This window comes from Echeneis naucrates, chromosome 13, assembly GCF_900963305.1.
Source record: "Echeneis naucrates chromosome 13, fEcheNa1.1, whole genome shotgun sequence".
Lineage (NCBI taxonomy): Eukaryota > Metazoa > Chordata > Actinopteri > Carangiformes > Echeneidae > Echeneis > Echeneis naucrates.
In genome coordinates, this window is record NC_042523.1 from 10,903,775 (window position 1) to 10,921,065 (window position 17,291).

Below are 17,291 nucleotides of genomic sequence, written 5' to 3' on the forward strand. Positions count from 1 at the left end.
TTACAAGTTTTTCACAGTTTCTTGCCATGATGGATGCTTTTTCATCGTTAAAAAAAGTCAAAATTGTAGTTATTTGATAAATGGCTGCATCCTGTGGTAAAGTTTCTAAAATGTGTTTTCTTTTACTGCACATTAATTATTGCAGTCATGTGGTAACGTTTGCAGAATAAGTACTGAATAATGAATTACTCATATGAAAACACCCAAACAAATCTTATGGGTTCAACAAAGTGAAGGCAGTTAATGCTGAAGGAGATACCAGTGTGCCAAAATGTTGTAATCCATCCATTAATAATTGTGGCATTTTTCTCAAAAGCATAAATGCTTGTGGGTCATATTGGAGAAAATGTCCTGTGATCAGTAGTTAGTAAGATTCATCACCTGGAAACCTTCAATCCTGCAAACAGACATGACATTTTAAAAAAGGTGTGTGAGCAGGGACAGCTAGTCTCAGTAAATATCAGGGATTCAAACTTTTCTTCCACAAACAGGACAATTAAAAAGGAAAGACTTGTGAAAGATGTTTGTATATTATTTATTTAATCCGGTTTGTGGCATTTAGCTGCAAAGGTTTCTCATCTGTCAGACATGCTGACAAATTCAAATGCCAGTTATTACAATACTGTACAAAATGTGTTAGTCACAGACACTAGGTTAGATAACACAGATGAAAATCTGTAAGATCACTTCAAGGTCACATTAGAAAGATACAGTTTATGCTCTTATTGTTGGCTTCTTAAAGATAAATACAATAAAAGCATATTACCTTGTGTTTTATTACTACTGAAAAGAGTCAAAGTAAAATTAGCTTGGGAAGACCTATGTCTCACTAGAGTCAAATTTGTGTGCAGAAATGTATGGGGTTTGTTTTTTTTTCTATTTCAAAATAAAGTCACCCTGAATATTTCAACTGTTATTATTGTGGCCATTTGAGAAACATCTAATATAAGAAAACATCCATCCATCCATCCATCTTCTACCCCTTTTTCCGTTTCCAGGTCACGGGGCTGCTGGAGCCAAACCCAGCTCACATCAGGCGAGGGGCGGGGTAGACCCCAGGCAGGCCGCCAGTCTTTAAGACAATATAATAAACAGAAATGTTTTTTAAATGCAAAAGAACATTTTTTTACTGTCACGTCTATTTGCCATTGCATTTCTGCAATCACTTTATGTCTTGATAGTGTGATAATCTGATTAATTTTCATCCTCGAATCCAAGTGAATTTTCGTACCATTCACTTGTGCAAATAGTCACATATATTTGAAGATCTTCTCCCAGTGAGTCACACAGAGATGTTCATAAGAAAGTGATGAACTGACAAACGGATGGATGGAGGAACAAGTGTTAAATATCATACATCTGGCCTGATGTGGAGGCATAAAGATGTTTGGAGTCTTGCTTCTAATAATTACGAAATACTACTTCATTCTGGTATTTTGATGCCTTTGTTATATAAAGGTCAGTTGTTTTTTTTTTAAACCTTTTTATGGGATGACTCATCAATGCATGTAACTTTTACATTTCCCTGAGTACTTCCATGCTGTTTTTTGCAGAGTGACATTTTTGCTAAAACTCCTTTAAAAAGTCAAAATATTACCCCGGTAGGTGTCTTTAATTTTCTGTTACCTTGTGTAGTTAAACAGTTAAACAGTGCAACACTCTTCAGCGGGGTTTGATATTTATTATTTCCGCCTTTTCCTGAAACACCACTGGGGTTCCAATAAAGATCTGAAAGTGTCCTCCCATTTAAGGAAATGCTTGGTTAAGTGGCACCCCAGTTGCTATCAAATTATGCAGTTGATTCCCAATTTTTCACTGCAGTGTCCTCACTATTAATTTATCATAATATTTAGAATTCAAATCACAACACTGGACTTTTAAAGCAATTAATTTTGTGTGTTATTACCTTTCACACATATATTGCCTTTAAACGTCCACTTATTTGAAAGCAGCCTTCGAAGAATTCAACATTCGTAATGGGAGCACAGCCTCCACCCATTCATTGGGGTAAGCCAACATTCGCTCCCACAGGGCCACCTCATAGGGAGTGGAGTCCATCCAGTCCACCACTGCTCCGTAGCTTTTACCTAGAAAGAGAAATAAAATCATTTAACATAACATTTATTGACAACTTATATTTTTTATTACTTGGACAGTGATACAGATTTAGGAACTTTACAGCTTGTGTATATGTATGAGATTAATTTTCATTTTCATAGAAACACTTTTTTTCATGATATTTACCATTTCATAATGGAAGTAAATGGAAATAACTCCTATATTTACTGACATGTGAACCAATCTTTGCTCTAGAAACGATACAAACAGGTCACAGCCTCCTGCACATAATGACTCAGTTCAGGTTTCCTATTTATTTCATAATGTGTTTTGTGAATTTACATTTCACAGCTTTACATGAACACAATCAGAGACTGGAGTCCAATGTGGCTGCTGTTCAGTTTTTTCAAATGAGAAATTTGTGTTGAACTACTCTCAGTCCTCAGTCTCTGTTGCATGTTACTCATACTGTGAAATATTTGTTTCTTTTGTTTCCCATTCATGGCCACTGGTGCTGAAAGCTGAAATCAGTCTGCACAGACACGGTTATTATATTAGCCCAGTTGAATATTATGTACATACGCGACACATCAGCATGCTCAGCTGCCATTATTACAAATTGTGCAGCAGGTGCAAATATCTAATGATAAGACACACCTTCAGCAGGAGAATGGATGAGTGCATGAAACAGAAAAAAAATACCTACAAGATGAACAGAAGTAAAAAAAACCTAATGTCACCTCTCAGCAAGAATAACATCTTAGTTGTACGAAACAGGAAACGTGTCATAATGTCACTGTTACTATGAAGCATTTAGCTGTTAAAGAACTCAGCTTTTATTTGTTTTTTAAATAAGTTTTCACCTTGGTTTTTATATGTTTGTCAGTATAATAATAATAATTTCAAGTTGTAGCCCAAAATTCAATTTGATAAATGTGCAGCATTTTGATTTTACGATCTCACACAGAATAAGTTGGATTAAATATCAGTCGTCAGTGATGCTTCGCAGCAGTTTCCTCAGTTTCATGACCCACTACAGGTGCAAAACATATTTTGGCCAAAAGTTTTCCAGTGTGAGCATAAAACAAATAAGTAGTAAGTTGCCCTCCAATACCTGTTCCGGCTCCAATCCTCACGCCCCCCAGCAGGTTGCTGGCTATCCTGTCTCGGTCCCAGACGGTGAGCTCCACACAGGCTTCGGTCAGATCTGCCTCCTGGATGCCATTGTACACCATTGTGTGGTTGAACACGGGATCCGCTGTCCTCCGCAGCACACGGGTCTTTTGCCGACTCTTCCTGCTGGTGTCTGGCAGCATATAGCTTGAGATGATGAGGAGAAAAAAAAAGGGGAAATGTTTCTGACAAATTTGGAGAAGTTAAACTAATTCTTACTGGTGCAGAGCATTTTGGGCATACCACTTCACATATGGGTCAATGCTGGCCCGGATTAGACGCAGGTTCTTGCAATCTTTCACCCAAATGTGAATCTCTCCAGTGTGGGGATTGTCTTTAGTTACACCTATAAAGAAGAAATGAGAGACAACTTTTTTCTGATCCTGTGATTACGCAACCCGTGAAGTTCAAGCTTATTGTTTGATCAAAAAACAAAGTGAAAACAAGAATTTAAATATATTGGCTGTTGCTCTGCTGTCATGATTTCCGGCCAAATGAGATGAGTTGCGGCTAGTGAACATTACTCTGAAAGTTAAATCACTCTGTTTTCTTGCTTTGTATTTCTGTTTAGGCTTCAGTAAATACTGCATCAAATAAGATTAAATGAATACCTCCCTTGCTTTCACCTGCAGTTTTACAATTTGATAAGATGACATTTTAGTAATTAATTTTTGGATTACATTAAATAACTTCACAAAACTAGTCAGATAAATTACCCCCACTTAGTTTAGAATTTGATATTAAATACATGTGAAGTCTTAAGAGTGAAACAGCAAATTCCGAAAAAAATTTAATAAAATAAATAAAAACAGGAAATTCAGCTCTGTCACTGTGAGCTACAACTTGAGCCCTCTCTGTTGAGATATATTGGATGAATTAGGGCTTATTATCACTGAAACACTGTGATACCAAAGAAAACTAAAGATTTTTAGTTTAGTTTAAGGAGCATTGTCTTTGTTACTGAACATTTATTTGTGATGGACATGAAAATCACCAAACTGTGTCTCTCTCTGCTGAAGTATAACCCAATGTAAATGCTCACAGTGGTACGTAAAACTGCCTGGAGAAGAAGTTATTTAAATCTGCTAGTTTTTGGAGGAGGACTTGTGTGCTGACCTTCACTGTGCGTGATCTGAGGCAGGTAACGAATGGCTAGCCTCAGCTCTCCTTGGCCATTTGATGGCGCCTGAGTGGATGTAATCTGAAAGATTTTACAGAGGATACATTACCTAAACAGTCCATCCCCAGGCATCCCCATGACGCTTAAGATTCCTTTGTACACAAATTACACAATAGCTACAGTACATGTGATATAACCAGCTCAAATAGACTCTGGGGAAGTGAGCAAGCTGACCACAATCTTAGATAAAAAGGGAATACAGCCACCCGTGTGTGTGTGTGTGTCTTTCGTATTACCCTTGCTTTCAGAGCTGAGTTGTTCATATGGGCGTGGTCAAAGTCCCACTTGGAGAGGTCCACGTCAACCTCACCCAGGAAACTGTTCCTGCCAAAGGTGTCGTGATGCCAAACAGAGAGAATGAGTGTCTGAGTTCTGAGGTACTCCATGCGAACACGATACTGTGAGGACAGAGAAGAGGGAGCTGCTTTTTTCTTTTGCTTTTCAGGCATGTCTTAAGTATTCAGCATGAGAACGTCTGTTGAGTACAGCTGGCCTATTATGTTTATGTGTGGATATTTACTCTGAGGATTTCATTGAAAGTTGGATTAAGTGTCTTCTTTTTCACAGATGTTTTCCTCTTTCCCAGGTTAGCTTTGTCAGGTACCAGGTAGCTTTTCACATACCTTTAAGAAGAAAACGAAGAAGTTACGTTTATATGGCAGTAGTCACAGTTAGGAGGCAAACCCCATAAACCAACATGTTTTTTACTATGCCATTCATCATGACTCCCAGTTCTTCAGCTAAGTTAGAGAATAAAAGAAAGGACCAGAAACTGGACACTCATAACTTAACTTTTGGGCACACTGGCAGTGAAACAAGTTGCAAATGTTTTTAACTGTATTCAGTTATATCAGTTAAATCAGGGATCAATTAAATGAGAACACAAACACACACCAACCAATCAAAATAAAGCAGCAAATACACCATCAAGTCAGAATACAAATGAATGTACAAATATAATATAATATACAAATATACAAACAATCAGATTGTTTTAAATCAAGAAGGTCGATTTGTTTTTAATGAAGATCAGCTTTCTCTTTAACTACAAGACCTCCTTGGGCTCCCGTAGTTCAGAGTAAACTGACTCAGTGACAAAGAACTGTTGGCAGTGATGTGGGGCGGGATTCGCCATCTTGGCAACTCCCCTCGACAAAAATGGCACCAAACTCAATTGTGAGTTGTAAAAAATGTGAAATAAGAGATATGAGATTTTGATACTTATTCAAAATAATCTTGGGGGTTATTTCGTTCAAATCCCAAAATTTAAAAAAACTGATCACAATATATTAACCAGCAATTATAGCAAGGCTACAGATTAACCAATCAGGACACAGCTATAAACTGTCACTGTGACCTTTGACCTGTAATAACAAATATCTAATCGGATTATTCAGCCTGGGTGAACAATATTTATATTTACTGAGACACACTGTTCATCACAAGGTGTTTGAGGTCACAGTGGCTGACCTTTGACCCCCCACATCTTATCACTTCATCGTTGAGTCTAAGTGAATGTTTATATGGAGGCACAAAAAACGCATACAACTTATTTGTGAAATGATGAACTAAATGTCCATGAAGGAGGCTATTGTTAACACCGTAGTTAGAAACTCTGTTTACAGGGCCTTTAAAATCTCACTGCATTAAACATTAAGTGTGTGCAGCTTGTTTTTGGCTTTAGAACACAGGCCAACGCCTCACAAGAAAAGGTGTGTCTTTTTCTGCAGGTCATAAATAATCAGAGAATAAATGCTACACAGTATAAACACATTAAGCAGAGATGAAATTCAGGTAAAGTACTCACGGATCTGAACGAGCCCTCTTTGGATCAACTGCAGCCAAGTCCTGGCAGCCAGCTACAAAGATGTGAAACTCCCTGAGCCTCTGAATGTAGTTGATGGAGAATTGGATGTTTCCCTGAACGTCCACGTGCCTAAAGTCCCCGCTGTATATGGTCATGACACTTCCACTCAGCTGCAAATGGACGCAAACAAGCAAACCAACATTTTGCATTTCCAATCAAGACTGCAATTTTTTCATAAATGGCTAAATTGGAGGCTTTCAGTAAAGTTTCAAAGGGCGAGGCCTCTGATTTTTCAGGTCAGCCGGTTTACAATAGAGAGGACTGAGCACAGCTGTGAGGTTTGGAAGAGGAACGTCGACATGGTAGACATGCTCATGTCTTAGCCATGCTGCTGTGTGTGAACATACAGAGGACGCCTTGCTAGAGGAGCTGGTGAGGTCAGTCAGCGAGCTGCCCATCTTTAGGCTACCTCCATGGTAACTGTCCTTGCTGATGGAGTCAGTGTCCCTGCCAGCATCCTGCAACATGGAGAGCAGGATGAGCATGAAGCTCTGTGCATTGGGAGGCAGAGCAGGATTTGACCTTCTGCACTAAATGATGTAGGTTTACCTCCTCCTGTAGGAATGAAGGAACTGATTTGCTCATCTTTTTCAGGTGCTCTGGGTCCAAAAATAAGGATGAGGAGGGAGGAGGGATGGATGATACTAAAGAGAATTTGATAGGAAAGTAAAGCATACTTTGTATACACACTGTACGAGACTGCCAGTGGCAAAAATATTCATAACAAAGACAATCACACAATCTAACCATCTCTAACGCGTTTGAGGTCAGACGTTGGCTCTTGCCTTCTTTCTTGGGCTGTGAGAAACAATCAGAGGAATTCTTGTCACCTAAGTCTCAATCCAAATGATTGGTGCGGTCGAAAAGTTTGGACGACAGACTCACTTGGTGCTAAAGGTGCTGTGATGTCCTCCATGCTCCTGGCCAGGTTTTTCGGCCGAGCCTCTGCTCGCTTCAATGCTTTCCTGACTGGGTTTTGGTATTCCTCATCATTTTCACCTCCAGCACCTGTCGGTGAGAGAAGAAAAGCCCTAATTATCTATTTGTTTGCTTGAGGAGACATTTCCAGGCTCAAATTAATTGAGGCAGCCACTGACATGATAGGAAACACAATCATGTGAATACTGAGCTGGAGGGATATACAGGGAGGAGCCCTGCTTAAAAAAAACTATTCAAACAAGCTGTCATGTGAAGGAAGGCTGATGAAACTTTTGTGTGCAGCCTATAAAGTTAGAGCTATGTTTTGCTCAGCCCACAAATTAAACATGAGCAGCTGACTCCAGGTACACACATTGCTGACTGATTTTTTTGAGCCAATAGAGATAATCTAACATGCACATAATATCAAGGATATTGTTGGAAACAACCCAATAGATCAGTGTTTATTTCCATGCACTGTCCGTTTAATGTTGCCTGTAGAAAAAATCCATTTCTTTGTTAATGCGTGGCCTTCACTGTTTAGTTCTCAGCATTTACTCCCAATGTAACAGTTTTACAAACAAATGTACTTTTTTTTTGTTTTGTTTTGTTTCGCCAGCAACTGACTAACGTGGCATCTCGTATTAAAAGATTTGGTATATTATAGTAAATTACAGTGTAGTGTAATAGTTCAGTGATTTCTATGACACAGAAAAACTGAAGTTGATGCTCACGGTTTGAACTACTCCTGGAGTTGGACCAAGTTTCTGATGCACTGCTCACAGACGACTCCTGACCAGTGTCAGAACTGCTGTAGTTCGCCCACTGGGGACGCTGACTTGACCTGTTACCCTTCTTGCTGTAACGTTCCTCTGAACTCAGTGGGGTGCTGGTTGTCAGGGGCCCGGTCAGGTCATATTCACATCCCAACGTCCCCTCTGGCCCCTCGTTCTTTGGAGCTGGGGCGAGCAAGGTGTGGACGCTGGTCTTATCCGTCACGCCCAGGTAATGCCTGTAGTCTCTGGGGACAAATGCTCTTGCGCGTGGAGTCAGAGTCTCACTGTTTTCAGTGTTCTGCCTTTGCTTCCTGCTGTGGGAGTGGACGGGGCTCACGTCCATTTTGAGCTCTCCTTGATCATTTTCATCAGAAACACTCAGCATGAACATACTATTGGCGCGACGGAAAGAATTCCCTCGACTGCTTGAAGTGCTGAAGTTGTCTTTTCTGCTCTTAGGAGAGCGAATCTCTTTCCTTGAACTGCCATGTGGTTGAACTGATTTCTCTCTTTCCTTTGAGCTCGTTCTGAACCCGGCTGCCACATCATTAGACGGGCTGTTTTTGTTGTCGTTCATTGCTCTGGACCCTGACCCCATCTGCCTATCGTGTGGGGACGTGGATCTATTTTGTGGAGATAGAGATGCTTTCACAGCAGCTGGTCTTGCTTTCTCAACAGTGGTGGACAAGCGGAAAATATCTGGTTCGCCACTCTTTAACTCCTGAGTGGGAAGATGGGCATTTGTTGGCTCTTTCCTTCTAGGGCTTCTGGGTTTCTCTGAGGGAAATGCTACCTGAGAATCTGATGTGGCCTCGTCCCAGAACTCGCGAAGGATGCTGAACTGGGTTCGGCGCTCGCTGAGGATAGGGGGTGACGTTTCTATTCTCTGACTCAAAGGGAGAATGGTAAAGTTATCATGATTTCTGTCTGAATCTTCCTCATCACTGCCTGAATTATTTCCAACTGACCTCAGATCGTACTCTGACTTTGTAAATCTTTTACTCATGGCCTGATTTGCACCACGAGCAACTTTTCCATTCCCAACAGCTTTCGGTTTGCCAGAGTAAAACATGGGCTTGTTTCTCTCCTGCTCCCAGAAAGATTTGAGCTGCTTGATCCTCTCAGCTGTACTCTCTTGTTGTGGTAAATCTTGTCTTTTTGAGGGAGAACTGTTATTTCTGTCCTCTATCTGTTTAGGAGACATGCTCAGCTGGTTGCTGTTGTCCTCATTGTTCCGCCCCTTTATGTCTTCATTTGAACTTATGTGAAGTTGCGCTCTTGATGGGTTTTGCGCATCACTCCCACTTGGTTTGTAGTCCATATGTGGGCTGTTTCTAGAGAAACAGAGCTTGTCAGAGTCTGGAGTTTTCTTTGTGTGGACAAAAGAATCCATGTGAGACTCAGGCATCATTTTCGACAGTTGTGGGGTTTCTCTTGAACTACTATCAGGTGCTGGATTTGGTTTGACTGACGGGATGCTCTTAGACTCTGGCTTAGGTTGGTCGCCTGTCCTCGGCTGAGCACTGGGTCTTGTAACGCTTAACCTTTCAGTGTCCGGGTCTGTTGTTTTAGAATCGGAGGAGCTAAACAGTAATTTATCATAACAATAATCTGAGTTGTCATTATTGTTCCTGTGAGATGAAGTATCCATCACCTCAGATTCCACCAGCTGGTTGTGTTCTGAGTGAACATTGTCTCCAGTATCTTTGTGTGGACCGATTACCAGCTGTTGGTCTCTCTCATCCCCATGATCTGAGCGATACTTCTCATGAATCCCTACGCGGGGGTTGTTCACAGTCTCCTTGTTTTCCTCCACTGCTGGGTTGCTCTGTTGCTGCCCTTGGTTGCTGGCTGCGATTGATTTGCTGATTAGTATTTTATGGCCTGGGATGCTTTTCTCCCAGAATGACTTCAGATGAGAGATTTGGGCTGGTTGGCTTTCATTGTCATTGTCTTCCAATTCCTGTAGCAGCATTTCCTCTCTGGTATCTTTCTGCACCACCTCTTGTCCTTCAGTGTGTTCTTTGTTGCCTGCTCTTTCTGTTGCCCTCAGCTCTTTGGCTTCATAACTTGATCTTTGTGAGTTGATTCCCTTTATTTCAAGAATTTCCTTCTTCCTTTCACTTTTAAATCCCCCACCATCTTTTCTCGGTGTTTCTTCACGCCTTATTTTGCTGATTTCCACGTGTTTGTCAGAGCTTTTCGTGGTCTCCAGACCGTCATCTGTATTCAGCCAATCACTGCTGTCTATGCTGCGGTTGAACCAGTCCAGCACCTTCGCAATGGAGTCCTTATCATCGCCGATGGGACTGGTCGCCTGAGTGGATAAGCTGAATGCATGTTTCTGATTTGGTTTCTTCTGTGTTTGCAGATCAGACTTATCAATAAAGTTGAGATCATAAGATACGGGAGGATCAGGATCTGAAAAAAGACAGTTCTTGGCTCTTATAAGTCGCCGTATCTTCAAGGTCCACTTGACAGAAAGCTTGTAACCACTGCCTTAGATGGCACTGAGTAACTAGTTCAAATATGCATTTAAATAAAGTACATAAACTCAAGGCTGTCACTGAACTCACCCATGGTGCTTTGGGGCAAACTCAGCTCCTCCGGCCTCATTGTTGTTCCCACGCTGCTGTGCGTTCTTTCTGAGTCCTGAATGCTGCTTGTGTGCAGGGCGACACTATTCAGCCCTGCATATTGTCTTTGGGTCGGATCATCTCCTTCATTGCTCTTTGTTGTTTCTCTCTCAGGTGAGATGTGACCTTTCATATATGTGATCGGCCTGAAAGTACACATGGTTTTAATGGGACTTCATGAAAGATTTAGCTAAAAGATTTTTTCCACTGACCTGTCTCTTGGTATGGAAGGTGGCTTTCTGTCTTTCTCCAGACTGGAGTTAGAGGAAACTTGAGATACAGCACAGAGTGGCTGCTGGTAGGCTTCATCTGCAGAGCTGGATGGCTGAGTGGACTTACATGCTTCATTAAACGCAGGAACTGCAATTTTCAGAGGCGTTTCATCTTGGCTCTTGAGGCCGGACTGGGTGGAGCTCCCGCTGGAGCCACCCTGGAGGCCTCTTCTTGAGGCAGGAATGATCTCTGTTGATCCTACTGACCCCGGGCCACTGGTTTCCGACTGACAGGATTGATGTCTGGAGAGAAAAGTTCTCTTCCTTGGCACTGGTTTGAACCCGACAGAAGAGCCCTCTAAAATGACAGAGCCTGAAGTCTGACTGGCATCTCCTGCCGGATGATTCCTCAGTGTAGATGTCGGCTCTAAGTGAAACACAGAAGAAGGACGACAGAGTCACTTTGTGCCTCCTAACATATATGTTTGCTTTAAATTTCCATTTCCATTCAGACCTGTCTCAGATGACTGCTGGTCTTGACCGGTCAACATGTCATTATTATTCTCAGGTGGTTCAACAGCAATAAGGGATGCACGGTTGAAAGGGTTGTGCCTTGGCTTGAAGAAAATGACCACAGTAAAAAAAGTAAAAAGTAAAAATTAAACACCAATGTTTTTGAACACATATACCCACCAATCTTGGAGAACGGATGGCTGAATTAGGATTCTCTTTTTCAGCATCACTAGAGGAAAAAATTAAAAGGTTTTGTCAAGTAAAGTCAATTTGAAAGGCATGCCAATGTTGAGATCTTTACAGAGATAAAGAACATTTAACACTGACGTGTACACTGCTGAGAAGTGTAGCACACTTGTATGCATGACTGGGGCTTACTGGCTTGTGTATAACTCTGATATCAAAAAGGAAAATGTTTTCCTGAGCAAAATCTCAAAGGAACTTCAAAAGTATGAGTATGAGAAGACTCGGCAGGATAAAAGCACAGCAACTGAAAAAAGGATACAACTATTTAAAATATGCTTGCTTGAGTAATGCAGCACAGGTTTTATGCTGCATACTACAAACAGAGTTTGCGAAACATGCAGCCCTCTGCACAGAGCACAGAAGCCTGGCCAAAGCAAATATTGGCAGTCCTGTTATAAGGTTTACAAGTTACTTCATATATTTGGTGTTGTTTGCCAAGTCTTAACAGAGAAAGAACCCTTTACTGTATTCAGCTGCTCTCTAAGTGTCCAATATTCAGTAAGTGTTTGCTATAATGAAGTTACAATTATAAAGAAGGATAAAAATAACATCACAAGTGAAGAAAAAAAAGAGTATTTTCCAAATCAGTGGCATGGGACAGTGATACTTGGGACTTAATTACAGAAATAGCATTGATACTGACGTCAAGTCACTTCTCATTCAGAGTAATTAGCTCTTAGTGCTCCGTTGAGTTAAAAACTCGACCAAACACTTCATCTCTTTTCCTTTCGTCTGTCAGACCACATCCTGTACTGCAAACAGGTGTGAGCTGCTGCTGGACTATAAAGCAGACATTTTCTCAGTCATCGCCACCTATGTTTACACAGGCTGAGTCACAAGACAGCAGACACATGGCACAAACAAATAAACATGAATATTCATAGAAAGAGAGAAGAGCTTCTGTTCTGGAGAATTCAACGATATAGGCTTCACGATGAGATTAAAAATGTGACTTGTCGCTTCTTCAAGTCTCTTGACCTTGTTAACAGGTTGACACGTTTCCCAGAACCCTAACCCTGAGCACAGCCAGGACCACGGCAGGCTGAAGAGGTAACACGCTGACCACTGGGTACATGTATGAATAAGAAATGACCGTGTACTTGATCTCCTGTGGTCGTAAAGCTTCCAAACATCTGGCAGGTTTTGGTGGAGGGACGAGGTCTGAGCCTCGACCGCTGGGTGTTCTGGGTCGTTCGGTCCTCACAGCTCCATCTGCGGGTGAAAAGGGAATGTTGAGCTGAGGCAGATGGCAACAGTCTGCTACAGAAGGATAAAAAACCTCTGCCTGGGGCGAAAGCAACATTTCTATCCAATATTTTCACAAACTGTGCTATTTTATGCTGGCGCTTTTCCCTGCAGTGAGAAATAAAAACCACAAAGGCTCAGGTGAGGTTCAAACGTTAGGTTTTTTTTTTTTTTTCTTTTTAGTGCTGAAGGCTGTCATCGATAAGATAATAAAAACATCACAGAAGAAAGGTGAAAAATATAAGAGCCGAAGATGCAAACATGCTCTAATGACGGCCTTTATCAACACACCCAGACCAGCAGCCTTCCTCTGTTTCATGGAAGCCAGGATGATTTCTGAGCCGTGGATCTTGTCCATGTGTCTGTGGGACTTGGCCTCGTAGAACCATTCTCCAGTCAGGTACTTCAGCTTGCTGTCTGACTCTGAGCTGCTGCTCAATATTTTCTCCAGTTTCCTGTTTGGTAAACACAAAAGAAAATTTGCCCAAAAGCTTAAACTTAAGAGTCAGTTATTGTTCTTTCATGCACTGTGTTAATCCTATCTGAGTGCCATTTAATTTTGAATAGAAGTTATAAAAAGAGAAAAAATAGTCTGGATATAGTTCCTCTCAACATGATGACTATTGATAAAATACAAGAAAAGAATTGCTTTAAGCTGCTTAACTGAATGGAGAATCTGACACCGTTTTTATTCAGTTTAAGGAGCGTTTAAACTCCTTATGTTTCAATATGAGGTGAAATATAAAGCCAGAGACAGACAAAGAGGAGACAAAACACCACAAGTTCTTCACACATGGTCACAAATGACTTTCTGTTCAACTCATTGTTTTGCCAAAGATTTATGTTGATAAAGGAACTTAAGTATTGCCTTGAAGATTAGATTTTATTGTGTGCTACAGTTATTGTTTTTCTTTCATTGATTCGTTTCACTATTTTATAATCGTCTACTTACATATTATCAAAACATACGTTCCTTCTGCTTCACTGTTTTTCACTGACTTATTATCGGCTTTATACAACCTTTGCACATGATCTGATAAAACAGAGGAATTTGAAAAAAAAAAGAGATTTTCATCTGGTTAAAATTGAATTTAAGAGGGGGGAAAAAAAAGAAATTCCTGCATCTTTATGTGACCGCTCAAACGCATCTTTCCACCAAAGTCATGTGAAAAAAGGGCAGCACATTATTACAGGCTGTTGGCTTAATCCTTTTACACACAGCGAGCATTCAGCCTCCTGCAGATGAAGAAGCCAATTCCATTAAACAAAATGAAAAGCACATTGCTTCACGACTTTCTCCACTCTTGAACTTGATATGACGCGCATAATCAAAGTCGGCACATTTGTTTTAGACTTGTTTTTGTGACTGCGTTATGTGACTGGGAAGAAGAACTCAAAACAGACATGAGGGCTGTTGTTTGCCTTAATGTGCTGAACAGGAATGTCTGACTCCTCCCAAAGGTTCAACTAAGAGCTTGGGAGCCGCCGATTGTAAATTTGACCTGATGAAAGCTTGATGAAAGGAAGCAGGCCGGGATTTTCCAGCTGCTGTGTTTGAATGTTTGGCCATCAGGCTGCTCACAGGTGAAGTTGTCTCTCACCGCGATGCCTTCAAGGGTTTCTGTTCCCTCTCCTCTCTGTCCATTTGAACTTGGCTCTAATCTAATTGTTCATCTCACACTGAGGCTTCCAAGCAATGGAAGCAACTTGTGTGGCCAACCAAGCTGTTATTGTGTTACTCTGCTATGGCCAGACAAGTGTCGTCCTCACAGGCCTTGTGTGACAAAACACGTATCGGAAAGACGCAAGAGTCCTCCTTAAAGCCTTGAAATGAAATCAGATGAATGATGTGACATTAGCTCAAATGTCAGCCAACAACACTGCAGCTCGTGTTTCTGAGCAGAAGCTGAGCAATTATTCAAGATTCTTCCGTGCTTTGACTAAATCGTAAGATTGTTCTTCTTTCCACCTGATTCTTTCATCCTCAGCCCTCTTCAGTTCGGCGTCCCTCCTCAGCACTGCCAGTATGACCCCCTGCTCCTCCTCCGTCAGGTGGCTCAGGTCAATCATGGTTCTTCCCCTCTTCTTCTCTCAGCAGACAGATGTGCATCGAACGATCACTGCCGGGAAAAACATGTGGCAACAAATTCACATAGCTTTCGAAGAAAGACGTACACTTACTCCTTGTGGCCATATTTTATAGCTTCATTATTGTGCAGTTTGGTCGGCTACATCTGCTCCATTTATTGACAAATACACTTAAAATAACAACGCATAGAGATTTTACACAAGAACAACAAAGTGAGCTAAAAAACTACGATTCACTCAACCAGTTCTCAAACTTTTTGGCCACAGTTCAGACTTCTCACATGCTTTCATTTCAATAATCAAATCTAAAAAGGAAAAAGACCTTGAACATTTTGAACAAAGTTCATAAAAAAAAAAAATCTGATGTTTTCTCAGAACCCTTAATGATTTCTCTTGTGACAAGTAGGAGAGGCCTGATCCTTAGGTGGGGGCGCCCTGGCTGGCATCTTGAGCAGCTGCACCACTAAAATCTTGCTTCTCTTAAAAAGCATTTATTGTGTATTATATTAATTTTAATTAACATTTCTTTATCTTTAATGGAGAGATTTTCGAGTGCTTCAATATTCAGTACGCATTCTTAAGTAAGGGTTAAAATATTCCCAGCCACAAATTATTGAAATCCGACTTTCCCCTTTTGTAAATATTGATTCAGGAAACAGGTTGTTCACAGGTAGACTTAACAGCCACACTCACTTCAGCTGAGCTTTCACAACATTATTGCAATTTCTATAGAACATTGTAAGTAAAATGTGTTAACTATGTGTTTTGTTTCTGAATATTACATTCAAATGAAACTGTAGGGAGGCTGTGCAACTGCACAACAAATACACAACTACACTTAATGGACATTAATATTAACATGATATCCACTTTGCTTTGTTTAAACATTGATATTATTGTCAACATCAGGATACCATGGTTCTGCCAGGTTGAACACTTTGACATGTTAGAATGTGATAAAATGTTAAATGAAAAATAAATTCAATCGAGCTCCCTCGACGACATTGTTTCCTGAAGTTAAACCTGTCATAGCACCCACAGCTGTTTCAGATCTCCGTTAAATCATTTGTTTTTCAGTGGAAACAGCGTTTGTCAAAAGTTTGGGCTCCTGCTGAGTGAATCATGAGAAAACGCTCATCTTCCACAGGTACCTCAGTTTCTGTGGCCCTGACACACCGGAAACAAAGTTATTCTCTCCTTCTCAGTGGCCCTGGACTCTGCCGGTGTCGGACATATGACCTACCTTTACCGTCAGATCCCTCATATCAGTCCCATGCTGCAGGAAAATTAGAGGCGCAGAGTTTGGCTGCTCTGCTGATCTCCGGCTGCTGCTGGAGTCCCCGGGCAGGATGGGAGGAGGGGAGGAGGAGGGGAGAAGAGGGGAGGGGGAGGAGGAGGGGAGGGGAGAAGAAGAAGAGGGGAGGGGAGAAGGAGGAGAGGAGGGGAGGGGAGAAGGAGGAGAGGAGGGGAGGGAGAAGAGGGGAGGAGGAAGAGAGGAAGAGGAGGGGAGGAAGAAGAGGGGAGGAGGAGGAGGAGGAGGGGGGAGGAAGAAGAGGGGAGGAGGAGGAGGAGGGGAGAAGGAGGAGAGGAGGGCAGGAAGAAGAGAGGAAGAGGAGGGGAGGGAGAAGAGGGCAGGGGGAAGAGGAGGGGAGGAGGAGGAGAGGAGGGGAGGGGAGAAGAAGAAGAGGGGAGGGGAGAAGGAGGAGAGGAGGGGAGGGAGAAGTGGGGAGGGGGAGGAGAGGAGGAGGAGGAGGGGAGAAGAGGGGAGGGGGAGGAGTAGGGGAGGAAGAAGAGGGGAGGAGGAGGAGGGGAGGAAGAAGAACGGAGGAGGAGGAGAGGAGGAGGTGGAGGGGAGGGGAGAAGAGGGGGGGGGGAGGAGGAGGGGAGGAAGAAGAGGGGAGGAGGAAGAGAGGAAGAGGAGGGGAGGAAGAAGAGGGGAGGAGGAGGAGAGGAGGAGGAGGAGGGGAGGAAGAAGAGGGGAGGAGGAAGAGAGGAAGAGGAGGGGAGGAAGAAGAGGGGAGGAGGAGGAGGAGGAGGAGGAGGAGGGGAGGGGAGAAGAGGGGAGGGGGAGGAGGAGGGGAGGAAGAAGAGGAGGAGATGTGCATCACACAGCTCTGAATAGTGATCTGTTTCTGTCAGAGGCAGCAGGTTCAGGTCTACTCTGACTGAGGAAGGTCCGTCCGTCCGCCGTGTCCAGCAGGTGTCCTCACTGTGTCCATATGTTCATATCAGTGTGGACCCTCACAGGCAGGACAGAGCAAGGCAGCCTGAGGTCATTCCCGACAGTCAGGGCTCCCAGGAGACATCCCGGTAGAGCTCATCAGTCACAGAAGAGCCTGTGCTGGAGCCCCTGGGCCCCCTCAGTCCCTTGGGTCTAAC

At 42.3% G+C, this 17,291-nt stretch overlaps 1 protein-coding gene across 4 annotated transcripts; it reads right to left on the minus strand.

Moving 5' to 3' along the window:
* Window positions 1–529: 529 nt before the first annotated feature.
* On the minus strand, window positions 530–16,266 carry sytl2b (synaptotagmin-like 2b). 4 transcript variants are annotated; one of them, XM_029518075.1, is made up of 21 exons: window positions 16,156–16,266; window positions 14,794–14,944; window positions 13,116–13,279; window positions 12,680–12,791; window positions 11,514–11,562; window positions 11,335–11,437; window positions 10,821–11,247; window positions 10,549–10,754; window positions 7,931–10,393; window positions 7,164–7,286; window positions 7,026–7,076; window positions 6,828–6,922; window positions 6,626–6,736; window positions 6,219–6,388; window positions 4,932–5,034; window positions 4,648–4,809; window positions 4,348–4,432; window positions 3,475–3,577; window positions 3,173–3,378; window positions 1,907–2,087; window positions 530–1,072 (listed from the first exon to the last, which is right to left on the minus strand). In XM_029518075.1, exons 2-20 carry the CDS (start codon window positions 14,892–14,894, stop codon window positions 1,939–1,941), a joined length of 4,983 nt encoding a protein of 1,660 aa, XP_029373935.1. In that variant the 5' UTR covers window positions 14,895–14,944; window positions 16,156–16,266; the 3' UTR covers window positions 530–1,072; window positions 1,907–1,938. The 4 variants fall into 4 exon arrangements, with proteins under 4 accessions (XP_029373935.1, XP_029373934.1, XP_029373936.1 ...); XM_029518074.1 differs by lacking the exon at window positions 530–1,072 and having other exon boundaries at window positions 1,423–2,087; XM_029518076.1 differs by lacking the exons at window positions 530–1,072; window positions 7,026–7,076 and having other exon boundaries at window positions 1,423–2,087.
* Between the last annotated feature and the right edge of the window lie 1,025 nt (window positions 16,267–17,291).